Source organism: Coturnix japonica, chromosome 2, assembly GCF_001577835.2.
Source record: "Coturnix japonica isolate 7356 chromosome 2, Coturnix japonica 2.1, whole genome shotgun sequence".
Classification (NCBI taxonomy): domain Eukaryota; kingdom Metazoa; phylum Chordata; class Aves; order Galliformes; family Phasianidae; genus Coturnix; species Coturnix japonica.
In genome coordinates this window covers 102176811-102194514 of record NC_029517.1, presented here as the reverse complement: position 1 = coordinate 102194514, position 17704 = coordinate 102176811, and the positions used below count along the sequence as shown (strand labels likewise).

The 17704-nt window shown below is 41.5% G+C and overlaps 1 protein-coding gene across 1 annotated transcript in view; it reads right to left on the bottom strand.

The window, feature by feature from the left end:
- The window catches only part of CHD7 (chromodomain helicase DNA binding protein 7), a 122105-nt gene that overhangs the window by 49353 nt on the left and 55048 nt on the right, over window positions 1-17704 (bottom strand). Inside the window, exon 4 of the mRNA XM_032442738.1 lies at window positions 7545-7966. Within this exon, the coding sequence (XP_032298629.1) occupies window positions 7545-7966 (422 nt within the window). The remainder of the gene's footprint in view (window positions 1-7544; window positions 7967-17704) is intronic.

The window sequence follows — 17704 nt, the reverse complement described above, 5'->3', positions numbered from 1 at the left end:
GAAGGCTGCGTGTAGCAACAGAGTGAGGTGTACACAGAGGGTTCAAGGCACTTGTCTGATAAGCCTCATTGCCATCAGCTGCAGGTACCTGGACTGGTCACCTTAACACAGGTTTTCTATCTTTCTCTGGTGAGGGGGAAAAAACAAACAACAAACTGATATCTCAGCATCTGCAAGCTACATCCACCGCTGACAAGGAGAGGTTTAGAGTCCATTCCTGTCACCCTTTGTGAAATCATTCACCACCAGAGGAGCTGGGACTACATCTTTCTGACCACACCACAACCTTAAGAAGCTCCGGATGCCCATATCACAGCCCAGCTTCTAACACATTGCCACCAAAACAAGCAGTGAGGTGATCTCCAGCAACAGAGACACAACGTTTAGATAGCAAAGGATAAGAAGCGATGCTGGAAGTTAAACATCACCAGCACATTCAGTTCCAGAGGCTGGGTGGGTTTCTGCAGTCCCTTCAGGCCCAGCACTGCCCTGACAGCTGCTGCTTGCAGAGTTGCTGACATGTTGAAAGAAAAGCTGCTGGTGTACAGTTGTGCACTACTACCTGGTGACCGGGAAGTGCCAGCCCCAAACATTATTTCAGACACTACAATGCAGCTTCTCATCCCCTCCTGTATCACTTCCACATCCTGGACACGCTCTGCAGTTTGTTTCCCCCACACATTGGTCAACCAGAGGCACACTCTGGAGTGGTAATTTGAAGTTTCTTAATATAGTTTTATATGTCTATGTATTTGTGTGCATATATGGGGGTGGGGAGGGGGTGACAGTGTTTCAATGGACACTGTCAATAGAAGAGTGGACACTGTTCAATAGAAGAGTAAACATAAAAATGGGAATTTCGAAAAGAAATTCTTACTACAGTGCAATTACAGGGTGCTGAAGGTTTCCTTTTAAGAAGGAAACACCTCAAAATGTGAGTTTTCTACCCAAAAATAAAGGGGGGATGGAGTGGGAAGGGATAAGTTTGACACCGCCGCCCGGAGCGTTGCCGTCAGCGCAAAGCACAGCCCACAGCTCCTGCCTCCCGCGGCCGCCCAGCGTAGGCCGCACATGGCCGGGAGTCTCCCCTGCTACGCGGCTCCATTTCCAGCGTTTATTTCCGCTCTAACTGCCACAAATTACACAATGCTACAGCTGAAGCGGGGCCCCCGGCCTTTCATCTGCGCGCCGAGAGCGCTCGCATCGCCCTGGCAACCCGCATCCACGTGACCAGCACCTGCTCCGCTGGCTGGCGGCCACCGACTGCAGCCATCTGCTTCTCTCAATCAGCGCCCAACGCTCCGACACCTGCGCGGCCGCGGGTTTTTGGGGTTGGCTTTTTTTTTTTCCCTTTTATTTTTTTTTTTTGTTGTTGTTGGTTCTGCTTGCTTTTTTTTTTTTTTAAATGTGTGTGTGTATATTCCCCTTTTATGAAATCACGGCCGAGCTGCTTCCAAAAAGAAAACAACCAAAAATGAACCAAAAAACCCTAAATAAAATGAAGGAAATCACCCAAACACAACCTGACAAACCCCCACGATCGAACTTTCCACGTTTCTCACATGTACTCAAACCAAAGGTGGGCCTGCCACGGGGTTGGAGGGCTGTTGGGTTGAAGCAAGCTGACAGCCTGGTGCTTTTTTGCAGGCGACCTCCATAAATCAAAGCAAAGCGCACAATGAAGTTCAGTGGTAGTTGCCGTGCCCCGGGTAACCAGCACCTATGAATAACAGGCTTAAAGCCTGGCAGAATAGCGCGGCCCAGGTTGGATAAGACATCCCCCCTGCTGCACACCGGCAGTGCTCGGCTGGCACAGCCCGGCACGGCCCAGACAAAGGCCCTGCCGCAGGCTGGAGCGCTTGGGCAGATCCACCCCGACAAAGATTGCTTTCTAATGCCTGTCAGACCTTCCCCCGCTCCTGGTGGCAGAGCTGAACGCCTTCCCGCGAGCATTCCGTGACCTATATATACCCACGGGTCGTGCCTCGGCAGACTGAGTCACACTCGTAAGGGAGCTGCGCGCTAAGTCATCCGGACACCATTTCGCATCGCCCCTGACAGGCCGGCTAACAGCACACACACACACACACACACACCAGCCGCCAACTTGGGAGAACAAAGCCCGGCCCCACTGAGAAATGTAAGCTCTGAACTCGGGAGAATTGCCGACGTTAAATACACAGCCACAGCTTCTGTCATGAAAAGTAGGGAAGGTGAAGAAGAAATAAAACAGAGAAAAAGAGCGCTGTCCTTGTGGGTGAGGTGAGGTTTCACCTGGCCGGCAGGATCTGCTCCTACCAGCCACGCTGACTTGGCCCACCTAACCTTCCAAGCAGGGCACACACTCCTGCCTTCAGGGACGCTGTTCAGCTGGGCCAGAATTACCCATCCACATCCATGTGCAGGCAAGTGGAAAGCGTTTTTTAGCATTACCATTAGCCTGTGTCTCAGGGTGCTAGAGATGCACATCAATAGAACTTTACAGATGTGGTACTGCGGACAGCAAAATATCATAGGTGCATTTAGACAACTATATTTAATATGTGTTTTCACACAACTGAACACAGGATTTAACTAACTCCCACTAGAGACAAGTCTACAAACCCCAAACAAGAACTCAAAATCTGGGAGAAACTGAGGAATTATTTGCATCCATACAAAACACAAAACACCAACAATTTCAGTTAGCCAAAACTAGACCTTCTATTCATAGTTAAAATGCAGAGACATTTCAGATTAGAAGTCTCACAACCGAGCTGTCCAGTACTATTCTCTGCTTTTATCCTCTTATCCTTGAGGACTGTACAACATACTGACCAAAGGGGATCAGCGAGAAGAAAACCCACAGAAGGTCAGATGAGAAAACACCATTAAGGAAAACAAGGTCTGAAGAGGAAAACTTAAGTAGGATAACAGAGAAGAAAGCATGAATTACAACTTGAGAACGAGCACACCAACTCTGACAAACTGTGCTTTGTGTCACTTAGTCAGCAGCCACCTACAGAGTGAGGTCAGACAACAGGATCTTAGAGGGCTGAACCATCTGACCCCAACACACCCCAAAAAGCATGGGATGTTTCACAGGATTAAGAGGAAGTAATTAACCCTTTTCTGTAATCTAAATATCCAAGGTAAGTCAGACACACTACTGATCCCTATTTTTCCATTTGGGAACACTATCCCATGACAGATTCCTGACTAGAACCTGGATTAGAAAGACATTGTACGTCCACTGTGGAGCAACAAAACCACAAACCCTTAAACACTCCCAAAATGTTAGGACTGACAGACTTTCTTCACTATCTTACCTAACATTAAAATGCCCTTTATATAATGCTTTCACACATGACAGAAGTAGGAAAAACAACAATGGGAAGGTTTACTCTAGCCTGACCACTCCGCTGAATCATTATAAAGTGAGTTTTGGTAATGGTGAAGCGCACGAGGCCTGTCTGCAGGGAAGACAAAGGTAAATATTTGGCAGCTGGGATAGTTCAAAAAGAGAGAAGAGGACAGGTGTGAAGAGGAACTGCCTTGGTGGACACGTGCATGGAAATCTTGCATTATTTCCTGTCCTTTCCCACAGGCAGCCCAGCCCCCTTCCTGCCTTTCGCAGAATGATCTGAGCTTTGGAGTGGAAACAACCCGTACCACCTAGGGACCTCTCTCTTCCTGTCCCCTATCTCCCTAAGGTACTGCATCCTGCTGCTCACACCACTCCCTCTTTGCAGCAGCCTATTCCCACTTCCGCAGCCAAAAGCCATCCCCTTTCCTACACAACAGATAGCTCATTTGCACGCCAAATAAATCAGTCTCCACCTCTCTCTAAAAGAGGTAGCTATGCTAGTGCTCTGCTAGCAGCAGCCTGTCCACCCACTCGCACCCTAACCTCCATCCCAGGCGGGTGCTGCACGTGTGGGAAGGACAAGAGCTTCTCCTGCTGCAGGGTGGGGAGGAAGCAGATGAGAGAAGCCCTGCAAAGAACAGCGCACTGTTTGGAGATGGGAAAAGGGACAAGCTCTCACAAGAAGCTGCCTTCTGGCCCTTTCAAGTTGTTTCCTTCTTCTCCCACCTTAGTAGGTGGTCACTCTCTAGGGTTTCACAGGAAGCAGCAGGAGAGCTATCAGCTGTGCTGCAGCATGATCTTCTCAAACAGGTGCTCCACATCTTCTCCAGGGACAGGCCCAGGAGGAACAGACATCTGAGCCATGACTTTGCAATTTAGACAGGGAAAGGCAAGTAGTCCTACTATCTACCACTGCAAATAACCTGCATGCTTTGCACGTGCCTGAAGCTGGCTCAATAACATGAAAAGGCCACATAATACTCTGCACTGAGCAATTTAATGAAAACCCTTCATTGGTGATCTCAGGTATACCTGCATTTTTCTTTGATCTTTACTAGTTTTGTCTACAGAAGATTCGTAGTTCTTTTTTGTTCGTTTGTTTTAAACCAGCCATTGCTTTTTCTGGCTTTCAGCATTGGCAGGATTGGGCTCATTGCAACAAATTAATGTGATTTTTCTTAACAAATCGCCAACTAGACAGTACAACATAGTAGCCTCCAATTTTAGTGCTCACTTTCTTTTTAAGATGTCATAGGACTCACAGTTCAAACAAGCATGCAATTAATCAGCTTCTTCCGTTCCTCCCATCTGACCTGTCCATCACATGAAGCTGCTTTTCAGTGAGACAGGCTGCTCATTTTGTCACAACTTACACCAAATATAAAAGAGAAACGAAGGACAAAGTTTCTCTCCGATTCTTGTTTGTTTAATGAAAGGATTATACAGTTAGTCAAAATTTAAACTGAAATGACAGACGGGGCTAAGTTATAAGCTGTACTGCATTACAAAATGGTTAAGATGCAGCCTGTGTCAAATAAGTTACCTGGGGCTTACAAGTCTCTATCCAAAAGAAAAATAACACTCTTTGATAAATACACGCGTATGGCTGACTTTATTTATCTGAATTTTATATGAGCACAATTCTGTTCTTTCATTTAAACTCATTAGCTTGTTCAGGAAGGAAAATCATTTGGTTTTGCACAGCACTTACAAATCTAAAATAATAATAATAATTTTAAAAAATTACACTATTCTTTTCAGTGCTTTAAAGTATAAAATACTGAGCGATATTATTAGTAACTATTAGCAAACTCATGCCAGACATTATTAACTTTCATCATCATATTTCACTCATAATATAATCATACCATAATCTATGCTAAGTTGCATGAATCTTACTCAGCTACTGTAGAGAGCACTGCTGAAATACTGCAGCTCAGACGATTAATCTTTTGGGCTGTTGATTTGTTTAAAAATTGGATACGATGATCTGTCACTTTGACTCCCTGGTCTGTGATACTGCCAAAGCAAGCAAATTTCCTTTCACTGCATTAAAACACTACAAAAGCAGAACAGCATCCCAACACAGCATCAAGAGTTCTCTGAAGAAGTTTGATACTGAAGCCGACAAAACGAGAACAACCTTGTTTTCAAAAGAGCAGTTGGTAACACCAAGACAAGTCCATTAAGAGAGAAAGTAAACTTTCTCAACACCTTTGAGCAAGCATAAGGAACAACACATGTTCTTCAGTGCTGCTCCAAACACATTTCTCTCACAGGTAAAAACAGGGCTTAGTAAATAGCAGAAGACTGTAGTCTCCTAGCTGCTCACATACAAGAGTTATTGCATGGGAAAGAAGATAAAGCCTTTCTGCAGACACAACTAAGAAAGCAGTGATTTGTTCCATCAAAGGAAATACTGCTCCTTTAATCTGCACAGCGTGTCCCAGGACTTAGAGTAGGCGTGCAAAGAGATGTGAAGATTGAGTGGAGAGGACAGACAAGTTCTGAGGTCTGATATCCAGCAGAGCCATAGGAACCCAGGCATGTTTCTGAGCTACTCTTTCTAACCGTCGCTTATTAAACAAAGCTTCATTGCAGGCAGGTCCTTGTAAAAGTACACTAATTGAGCAGTCCTGCAGTAAATGTTTTTCTACTTCCTGGTGCAAAAAATTGCTAGGAGATGCTCAATACCATACATTAATACATGGCCTGTTCAGTCTTTAAAAACCTATGAATATCTGGAAATGGAGCACAAAGGTTATTTTACCTGATGCAGTATTTTGGTTTCAAAAACATACACTGACAGAAACAGTCTGAAGCATTTTTTCTAAGCTGTGACTTAGGCTGTATATAAAACCCATCCGTAGGACAGGCTGGAACGTAGTCTATAGGACTTGTGCAATAGGATAGGGTAATCAACTGTAATTTATTGAACAGTCCACAAAGCCAGTTCAGGAGCACATCATTTGATTTTACAAGCCAGTATTTCTAAATTCTTCAGGAAACTTTGTCTCCACCAAGAAAAACAGTTCATTCTTGCCAAAGGAGCAAGTAGTTTCATACTATCTGTACCTCATTTAGCTGCATCAGAACTAACCACTGACAGTCAGTCTTGCAGAATATATGCAAAGCTGATTCATTAACTGCAATTTTAAAGCCCTGATACAAATGGATTTTGCAAACTGATTCGGATTAACCAAGCCTGGCTGTGCTTCCATCTGGAAGTTATATTTTATAACACTAGCCACATCTTGAAAAACAGATTCAGATGTTTGGAACAAATTCAGAACAGTTGTAAGAAATTCTAGATACAAATGAAAAAAAAATTGAGCTTTAATGTCTTTTTCCTCTCAGTTTTCTTTCAAGTGAGCATTTATAATCATGGCGTTTAGGGAGTTGAGGGGTAAGGAAAGAATCTTTGTTATTATCTATGACGTATTTACTCATGTGTAACAGCAGTTTGTTCTCTCATACTACTCAGTAGTACTTTAAGCCCATTCTCGTAAAGGGACACGATGCTGAGTGAAAACAGCGGAGAAACAGGGCTGAAGAATCTGGTCTCTCTACAGAGACTTTCTGCTAGAAAAGCTGCCTTTGCATGAAACAGTAAAATGAGTATAGCCTCTAGAGTGAGGGACATATTCAATCATCTGAATATCCATACAAAAACAGTTCTTTTTTTAAACAGTAATCTTCTAGCCCATGGCTTGTGTCAGTATGAAATAAGTGTTGTACAGCTTGCAACAAGTGCTGAACTTCCTTATTTAGACAAAAACAAACTTTTTTTTTTCCTCTAGGCCCCTCATCTCTGGATTTTGGTCAAACCTAAATTACTGTTGAAACATCTCTTAATACACAAACCACACGGAAGAATAGATCAGCATCAGAAGCAAATGAGTTAATTTTGAAACCTAACAGACCCAGAAATGTTTATGCCTTGAAAAGAAAAACTGACATTGCTGGGTATGGCAAATACTTCTCCCTTTCCTATGTGTTTAGAGAAATTGCGTAGCCATAAACAGGAAAACCAAACAAGAGAAATGTGCCTGACGTTTTCTCCAAAAGCATGATATTGCAGATGACTGAGGACAAAAGACAAAACAAGATTTCTTCTCCACTTACTCCATTTAGTGCGGATCATCTAGAAATCCCACAAACACCGTTCTCCATAACATACAGAAGTTTCCTGACTTACCTTGTCTTTTTGCTGGTCTTGGGTTTTGGCGTGGTGTTTTTTGCTTTCTTTTCCTTTGGCTCTTTAGGGGTCTTAGGGACTTTGGGGGTCTTGGGTTCCTTCTTTTCCTTGGGCTCTTTAGGATCCTTCGGTTCTTTTTTTGCCTTGGGCTTTTTCTTTTTCTTTTTATCTTCTTGGGAGCAATCCACTGAGTTCCTGCTTAGATTCTGGCTGTCAAGTCCCCCAGGAAAGTCTTCCTTACCAAAACTTTTACTGGGACCTTCTGCAGCGATGTGATTGTTTTTCTTTTTCTTTTTCTTTTGCTGTGGCTGCGGCTCAACTGATGGCAGATAATCATCACTTTTCACTAGCTGGGTATTCGGTCCACTAACCTGAGTCATATCCGGCACTGGTTTCTCTAAAAAAGGTTCCGATGGAGAATGCTGAGAGAGACAAACAGAAATAAAATTGTAGATTTGCAACTTTGATTTCTAAAACTTTGCTCTTTTGGAGCAAGAGGGAACAGTGGGAGAAAATACTAAGCAGGAGGTTACATTAGTAGCACATCTGAAATACTGCACAGCAAATCAGTAAAACAAACAAACAAACACCAAAGCTTTCTGCAGTTAAAACAGTGGCAAAGTGACCAGAAATTCTTGACGCAGCAAAGGTAAAATTATTCTGTAATCAAGCTTTTATATGAAGTGGAAGTAGAGAAAACATTTAGGCTCTTCAACTCTTAGATGCAAAAGGACAGCAATTGTTATTTCAGACTCTTCTGCATTCAGAGCAGTTGTTAGTAGAATAACATGTCGCAAGTGATTCTGTAACACTGCAATCTTATCCTCCAGAAAAAAAAAAAGAAAAAAAAAGTTGAAGTCTGATTCTAGATGTGCAATAGGAAAATAAAGACATTCACAGGCTATATTTATACAGCATTAATTTCCCTCGGTTCATGCTGTGACAGTAGGTATTTTGATCAGCACACGCAGGTTTAAGTCACTTTAAAATGTAATATACGGTTTATTTTCCTACTGCATGTCAAGAACCACTGCTCCCTACTTGTAACTTAAGCCTGCTACAGATTGGAGAGAGTATTACCTTAAATACTTGTGAAACTGCAAAAGTATCATTTTTCAAAGTCCACATAGTATATCAGGCTTATATTAGACTTTCATAAAGTATAGGAAAACCTTCACATAATTATACAAAGTGCCTAGACTAAGCATATTGGATACACTTGAAGTTCTCTCTTTAATAGTTCTATTCTACCCAAATATCCACAAGTCGGCAAAGAAAAAGCATCTAAGCTCTGTCTTGACTTTGCAGCATATCCACGCTCTGACCTTCTTCTCGCTGCCTTCTTGCTGCTATACATTCATGACCATGGTGATTTTCAAGAACAAAAAAAGAAGTAATAGCATGACAACAAAGTGATGCTTTTCTTAAAACTGCATATAGGATCAGACCATCTTCTCATCCTCTTTATCTCTGTTTCTCTTACTTTTCCCTAGAAATCAAGTCAGCGTAATTCTTAGTGTAAGAGTTCTCCATTAGCCATGGTCACTAAGTCTGGAGCAGAAAAGTCTATAGCAAATAAGAATGTTAATTCTAGGAATAGGACAGCCTGTTTGTAAGGTTATTTGTCACATTTTCTCTTTTCTTCCAAATGGTACTTGAGAACAGCAAGTATAAAATAATGGCTACGAATCCTGTCTCCTAAGATCTAGGAAAATAATATTCTTAATCATTGCATGAGAAAGCAAATGCATACATATTTTTTCTAGACTGTAAACTATTTTCAGCATTTCCTTCCAGTAGAAAGAAAAAGAAAACCACTATGCCCTTTGTATACCTGCACACTCAAAAACCACCCGAGCAGCAGAAGGAGCAGATCTGCCAAGGAAGGGAGGACACGCACCCCTTCTGCTGTCTGGGAGTTTGACTGGTATGAACTGGGCATTCTGGTTTGCTTTGGAGGAGACTCCAGGACAGAGGGAAAACCCAAGCAGCTGACCAAAGATATGGGTCTGCTTGGCTTAACCTGAAGTGATTTTTGCAGGTTCCCATCCTCCTCTTGTTTATTAAGATACCATTGAGCTAAACAGGGTCTTAGTCACAGTGGAAACTCAGCTACACTGCCAATCTGATGCACCCATTTAATTACTACCACATCTATCAGCTCCACCTCAAGGCAATCTCACATTAGGCATTCTGAATCAACACGTCTTCTAGAAAGCTGTGGTCACAGTAATACCTGGATAACTTCATTCTGGAGAGTTTATAAAATTGGGTATCAGTGATGCCAATGAGTTCTACAGCCCAATTATACACTGCAGAAAATACATATACTTTAGATTTCTTTTTTCAAATGGTCCATTTACTGAATTGAGTTGAATGTCTCCTCGGATTTGTTCCTTCTGTGACATAGAACAGAACTGTCTTCTCTGTACCTCATACCATTACGTGCTTGTACTGCTTAACATTTATTTTTATGTTGGAGAGGACAGGAATATCACACAAATCAACAATAACGTTTGTTATCAACAGGCTTTCAGAGCAGGATTTCTAACCTATATTTCCCAATGCACACGTCTGTCTCTTCATTTCATATCTCATGCATCCTCAGTTTTCCAGGTTTCACCACCACCTTCACTGAGCTGTCCGCTACAAACCTCAGTCCTCTTTTTGAATACCTGCTCACTTGCTATGTCTAACATATGAGAAATGTTAAGTTGTCCATTACTTGTAAAAATTTGTATTTAACGTGTGTTTGCTGTTTGGTAATACACTATTTGTTTGCCACCTATAAGCTTATGCGTGGTACACTTTCTAGAATAAAATCAGTCAACTGTTTCAGCTTTTTTCTTCCTCTTTTGAAGGATGCAAAGCAGCCAAGCCAACAAATACTAAAACCTAAAAGAAATCCAGCAGTGCTGCCTAAATTTAGTTCTGTAAAACTTTCAAGATTTTACCTGCATCAGTAATAGGGCTGTGTCACCGAAAGCAGTATGAAGTTTTATATATGCTTGATAATTCTTGTTACCGTTTTAATATAACTCAAAAAAACATCACTGTCTCCTTTCCAGGCATGGTTTGAGCAACAGCTTCCAACAAGGTCACAGCCAAATTTGAACATGAGGTAGGGAGCTTTCCAAGGTTCCACAATAGCAACGACAACCCTTTATGATCTGACATTTGCAGTTCTATGGCAAGGTCCGTCCCTAAGGTTACATAGCAGCAGCTGTTTCCATGCTGTAGTACTCAGTGCTCCACATAACTGTGTTCAGCGCACACCATGAAAACTCATATTCTTTCTGCCTCAAAAAATTTATCCACAGGAGCCGTTCTCAGACTCATGAAACTACATTATATTATGAGCAAACTTTACATGTGAAATAAATGCACAGTGCTCACAACCTTTTATTTACCATGCCAAGGAAGGTATATAAGTATACAAATTAAATCACTATGATTTTATTTTATATTGCTCACGCCCCCCAGACATTAAAGCTACAAACAGCCATCTCTAATAATGATTTGGTTACATTTCCTTTTACTTGAAAATACAGTGGTTCTGGTTCTGGCTGCTCCCTCCACAAGTTTGGCATGTTTTTTAACTCACTTATATTGACCTTCTAAACCATAGCAGTCTTTCAAAGAAACGGGTGGGATAACTTCTCTTTTCTGTGCCTGTGCTTTAGCAATATTCTAAAACAGCACATCCCTTACTGACAACCCCACATTGCTCCCTAGTGTGAAGCTGTGTAGGAGCAGCACAAGTCTGGTGAGCAGAGGAGAGGGGAAGCAGCTCAGGAGATGCGTTTGCACCCCAAACCAATTGTCTGCTCTTTCTTAGAAGGGGAGGAATGGGAAGAAGAACAGGCTTTCACTAGTAAATATTAGTTTAAGCCTACCACAGGGAATTATTTCAAATAGTTCTCCCTTAGATCTGCAAAGGAATTTTTTTAGTTACAGGGTCATAATTTCTGATGAAAGAACACCATTTTCCATTTACAAATTAGGGAAAGATGCACATTGTGAATTTTTACCAAAAGACTGAAAAAAATCTGTGTATTTGACAGAAATCACTTCTCCTCCTGCTTTTAACCATAACAAAGCCATAATTTAGCACGTTGGTACAGAATTTAATCTTCCACAGGAGAGAAATCAGTGAAGATTAAATATAAATAGGTATTAATCCTATTTGATATTGCAGCGGAATTTTGGGGGGGTATTATTTGAAATAAGGTGAAAAAGGTGCTCAAAAATATTGGTGTGTTTACTAGACCCACATCTCTTTAAATCTTTTAGAGAAAAGCTGTTTTTGTAAACATTTAACAAAGAACAGATGGCCTGTTTTAATCATGCGAAAAAACCTGGAGCTCGCATTAATACTCCTAGCGCAGCCTATTGGGTCTAGTCACCTCCCTAACCAGCAGCACGAAACAGGCTTCAGTAATACCATTTAATTCTTACAGTGGATATTTTCTCATCAATTCCCCACGCTTGACAGTCAATCAATGCTATTAATGTGCAATATCACAATGCAGGACACTACTAAGGATCACAGCTTATTAGAACAAAACAGTGATTCTTCAACAGCTCTGAGCATTCAAACCGCCAGCAGCTCAACAGGTTACCAGGGCACTAATATACTCGTGCATTATCACTGAAAACCAACAACCTCAGAGCCAGTTTTAAAAGGAAACAGTATTTCAGGTATTGTTTCTGGAATACTAAACTTCCCTTTTCTGGACTGAAAACTTATTTTTAAACTATTTCCAAACATACATGACCCAAGATTTGGTAAGTTAAAAACTAAGCTGCCCACATTTCACAGCCGCTCACATATTTAGATCTAAGCTCATTCTCTGCAGCCCAAAGAAGTGATAGATGTCTCTAACCAGGCCTGTTACATAAAGTAGCAAGATGGACAGGATGGGGGGATTAACCCAGTGAGGGTTAGTGGCACTGAGGGAGGCTAAGGAGAATCTCTCTGTTGCTTGAACACGGATTGAACCACAATCAACTCTGCTTAAGTGCTGAAAGTAGATGAGTGGCAGCTCCCCAGTAGAGCAGCAACTTGAGCCAATATTGAGCTTGTAGGATGGTGAAACAAGAGCAGCAATGTATGCGACGTGACTCAGCAAACCTTGTGAAATTTAAACATCAGTATTAAACAACAGAAATCTCTCCCCATTTTGTTTTGTTCTTGGCTTTTTTTTGTGCTTTTTTAGTTTGCATTTAAATCAGGACTGTTCCAATATCCACTGTCCTGATCTCCCCCATCATTTTTAAAAAGACTGCCTGTAATCAGATGGTGCTCAAATTTTCTTAGAGTCTGGTTTATCAAGTGAGTGTTACAGCAGAGTGAGCATCTAAACACTTCCCACTGGTTCCAAAATACAAGACTATCCAGCACAGTACATACAACAGAAATGTTTCTGTTAGGTAAATTAGCACTGAGTATTCTCTTTTGCAGCAATTACAATTTAGTTTAAATTAGCACCTTCACTTGGGAAAAGTTAAACAGAAACCTGTGACTGAGAGAAGTTCTTTTAAAACAAAGGAAGAACTATAGCAGCACTTCTGCAAATAGCTCTGTGGAGAGCAAGAGGATTCATATCCTTCCTGATAACACTGTCCACAATGTTTAAAAGTCGCTGTATGTATCAATTGCCCCGTAATTCCTTCCTTCAAAAATTAATGAAAGGACTCGTCATCCCTCTGGATTATTTAGAGCAAACTGCTCATCTCTAAACAAATCATCTGGAAAGTTTCCTCGTATGCACGGCTCTGTCTCTGCAGTTCTCAACTTGCCCCCTCAGTGCCTCCAGCACCAGGCCTGCCCTGCTGCTCCCTCCAGCTTAAGCTTGCTTTGGCTCTTCTAGCCCAGCAGAAGCTTTTCAGACTCTGTCCTCCTGTGAAGTTCATGTGTCAGTACAAACTGCAGCGCATGCAGGTATCAACACAGCTTCAGAAATTTCCTTGTATAAATTCCCATAGTAGGAGAAATCCAGAAATATCCTCAAGAATACGCTTGCGCGTAATTCTTCCCAAGATCTGCTTTACCAGTTAGTTTCTCCTCCTTTATTATGAGAATATTCCCTATTCTGTCTTGAACCAAAGTCGTGGTTTTTTTTTTTATTTCTATTTAATTTATGGTATGAAAATACTTAGGAGAGACAACGTGATGCTGAAACCTGGTACATCGCTAGTTCAGAAACCCTTCTATGCAGTGTAGTTCTGAGGTGACAACTTGCATTTTTAAGCCTACCAGTGTTGTTGTCAGTAATCTTTTCTGCAATAAAAGAAAGACTCTATATTGGATGAAAATTGAATACGTCTATTTTGCAAACAGAACGGGAATCTTCAGGTTTACTGAATTTCTTCCCATACTTCACAGAATCACAGAATGACCTGGGTTGGAAGGGACCTCAAGGATCATGAAGTTCCAACTCCCCTGCCTGGCAGGGCCACCAAACTTCTACATTTACTACATCAGGTTGCCCAGGGCCCCATCCAACCTGGCCTTGAACACCTCCAAGGACGGGGCATCCACAACCTCCCTGGGCACCTTGTTCCAGGACCTCACCACTCTCCTAATAAATAACTTCTCCCTAACATCCAACCTAGATCTACCCTCTTTCAACTTAAATCCATTTCCCCTTGTCCTGCTATTATCAGCACTTTCAAAGTGTTTACTCCCCTCCTAGATATAGGTTCCCTTCAGGTACTGAATGGCTGCAATGAGGTCAGTGAGTCATACTTCTACAAGATATGGATGAAAACATACCGAAAAGAGGGTTCAGTTAATCCCTTGGCAAGAAATACTTAAAAATCATCTGTATTAAAAATATTCAGGTTTTGTTGCAGAAGTACTTCACTATCATTTGATTTCTTACGCAATCTTTCTACTCTGTTATTGCTACCAGGGAGTATTTTTAAACAAATGCAACTACTGACAAGTTAAAACTTACTGACCCAAAGTTTTCAGCAAATCTCTGAATGAAGACACCTACGACAGCAATGCCTGCAGCACCCTAACAGTAGATCGGAAATGTAAAAAACCAGTCTTAATGCTCTCAGCCACCACGGCAAGAGCACACTCATTGCTGATTTGGTGCAACTGACAATATCAACCAGTTACTCTGTAGGAGAATAAAGATATGCTATAGAAAATGCAACATTCTTAATTGAGTCTCAGCATAACTATAGCATTAGAATTCTTCATTTTCTGGTCGTGCCCTTTATATAGTAATACAGATTACAAAAGATGAATGACCTCTAATGTAGCCATCCAAAAAGCAAATGTTCCATCATATTTATCAGTAATCACATGTAGCAATGCTGTTTTGAGCTCGAGAAGTGAGAGATATTATTCATGCCATGATTGCTGATGAGTCCACAGCTCAAAAATGACTAATTTTTCCCAGAAGAAAGCTCTCTTTGTTGCTGACCATGGATCAAAATCACCAACATAGATAAGACAGTATCAGACAAGTGCCACTCCTAAGGCAATGAAACGCATTCTCCAGGTTGGCCTTTCATGTAAGAATCTACAAGAGCTACCACACTTATAGTATATAACTGTTAATGGAACGGGCTGAAAGATGAACATTTTTAATACTTTTATGTGACAGGTTACTCCTTAGTATATCCTAGCTTAGAAGTATAAGGCTGCTCCCAGAGCAAGCAGGGCAGAAGCCACATGCAATACAGAAATAGCTAGCACAGGACCTACTATCCACTCTCCATCATCACAGTGTAAGACAGGTCAAAGGACATGGGACTTTTGTGTATTTTACTTATTTTTACTAGTTTTGACTGCAATGACACACAGCAAGAGTGGGACAATGAGGCACAGAATTCTAGCAGCAAAACTTACAACTTACTGATGGTGGTAACACACATTCTATCTTAGCACTGCTTTCCCTAACCAGCCACACATTTGCATACACTCCATTAGCAAGCAGTAAACATGTCAGAAACATGGTGACGTGTGTTTAACCACACAAGTTCTGCAGAGTTATGTTATGCAAACTGTGTTGCAGGTGGGAAAATGAGAGGCAAACCAGCAATGGTTCTGGAATACTACCAGAAAATGGCCCATAAACATCTTTTTCTTAACACCTTACCTCTGCCAAGTAAGAACTGTACTGAAAAACAGATATTTTCATCATCAAGTTATGTCTGTTCACTACCCAAGCACAATCAACAGACGTAATGCTTACTAGAGAATTCTTTGGATTAAAATACCCCTAAGATTCATCACCAGCCTTTTCCAAGCCATCCAAAACAAAATGCTGTCTGTATAACTCCAAGCAAGAGAGGGAACTCATGCAGTAATGGGCAAGGCTGCCCCCCACCAGAGATCAGGCTGCCCAGGACCCCATCCAACCTGACCTTCAACTCCTTCAGGGATGGGGCATCTACAGTTTCTCTGGGCAACCTATTCCAATACCTCGCCACGCTCTGAATAATTTCTTCATGATACCTAATGTAAATCTCCCTTCTTTCAGTTTCAAACAGTTCCCCCTTGTCCTATCAATATCAGCTGTATTTAATAAAATACATCAGCCTTGGAAAGACAAACTTAGCCTAAAAGCATATATAGAGGCAGAAATGCAGTTCTTGGGCTCGCTTCCACATTCCAAAAAGATGTTCACTGTGAAAATGAAGCAGTTCCTCTGAACAGTTAACAAGCACATCTGCCCTCTCTAGGGCACATTTCACAGCTATGCTTTGAAATGCAGGTTCCAAAAGGAAGCCAGGAAGCATACCATCCTGCACACAAGCTCTCTCTTCCCTCCACCAGCAGATTTCCATCAAGGAAGTGACTGGATGCCACGTACGCAGCCATTCGACCCTTCTTCTAAGTCACCAGTTTCTCCATCACACTGCATTCTCATTATCACAAGTAGCACCCCTATCTATCAATTACAATTTCTACTTAACACCTCCTCCTCCAGAAAGAGAAAACCCACCGCCACAGTCCTGACTTGGTATGTAAGAATTTACAGAATAGTGATAGTAATCAAAATAATAAATGTCCCCTACAATTTTGACATTCCACAAGAGAATTAGAATCACCGTTTTGGTTTGGTTTTTAAGCAGGACCTTAATCACCTCCCAGTCCCTTCCATCAGGATGCCTCTGTAGAACTACCAAAACATGAACAAACACGCCATGAGCAAATGGCCTCAGGTTTATCACTAGGGGGAAAACCAGAGATCAGCCGATTGGGTATTTCACCTAACAGTAAAGGACAAACAAAGAAATTCTGTCCAGGTTCTCACTGTGGCAAGCAGCAAGAGCAACAAAAGCATTTACACATCACCCAAACAATGGAAATTTACATGAGAAAGTATTGAACAGGCTATGTAGGTAACATACAGCCCTGGCACCAGAGCACTTTCCAGCCCCTCTTCCAAGGATCTCCAATGGGATTAGCCAATATCAAGAGATGCCTAGGTTTTGGGAGGCAAGCTAGGGTTCTCCACTGCCAACCTAAGCCTTCTCTTGCAGAAATAAATGAAGGCAGAAACCGAGTGACTGAAGATATAATTGTTGCTGAAACATTCATAAAACAGCATGATACTGCAGTCACAAACAAGATGGTTTTGTATTTACTTCTAGAAAATTGGTGTATGCAGTAAGACTTCAGGGTAAGATCTATCACTTTTCTAGCACCTTTCTTACATACCTAGAGGGGGAAAAAAAGACCAAATTCTGTGTTCTAAATTTACTTTAAGCCTCCCTCCAGATAAATGTGTATTTAAGTCAGCCTATTAAAAATATATATATATATAATTAAATTGCTGATTGACAGAATTCATAGGGAAGCTTTAGTGAGATCCTCATCCCTACTCCCACCTGTAAGCTCACATGACAAAAAGAGCAAGTTTTCCCTATAAGTATAAATATCATGTTCTACTAGCACGTGAAATGAGGGAAATGGCCTCACATGTTCAAGAGTTCAAACATGACAAAGGACTCAAGTCTGAGTTGTATTCCTGTACACAGAAAGGAAGTCCTATGTAAGTATACCATACACACAATACGCACAATAACATCCATAAGTACTTTCATTAAGTAGCAAACTACCCTGAATTCTCCTATTGTTTGCAGCAAGATTTTTCAATTTTGGCAGGGTGTCTTGTAAATATGGCTTACCA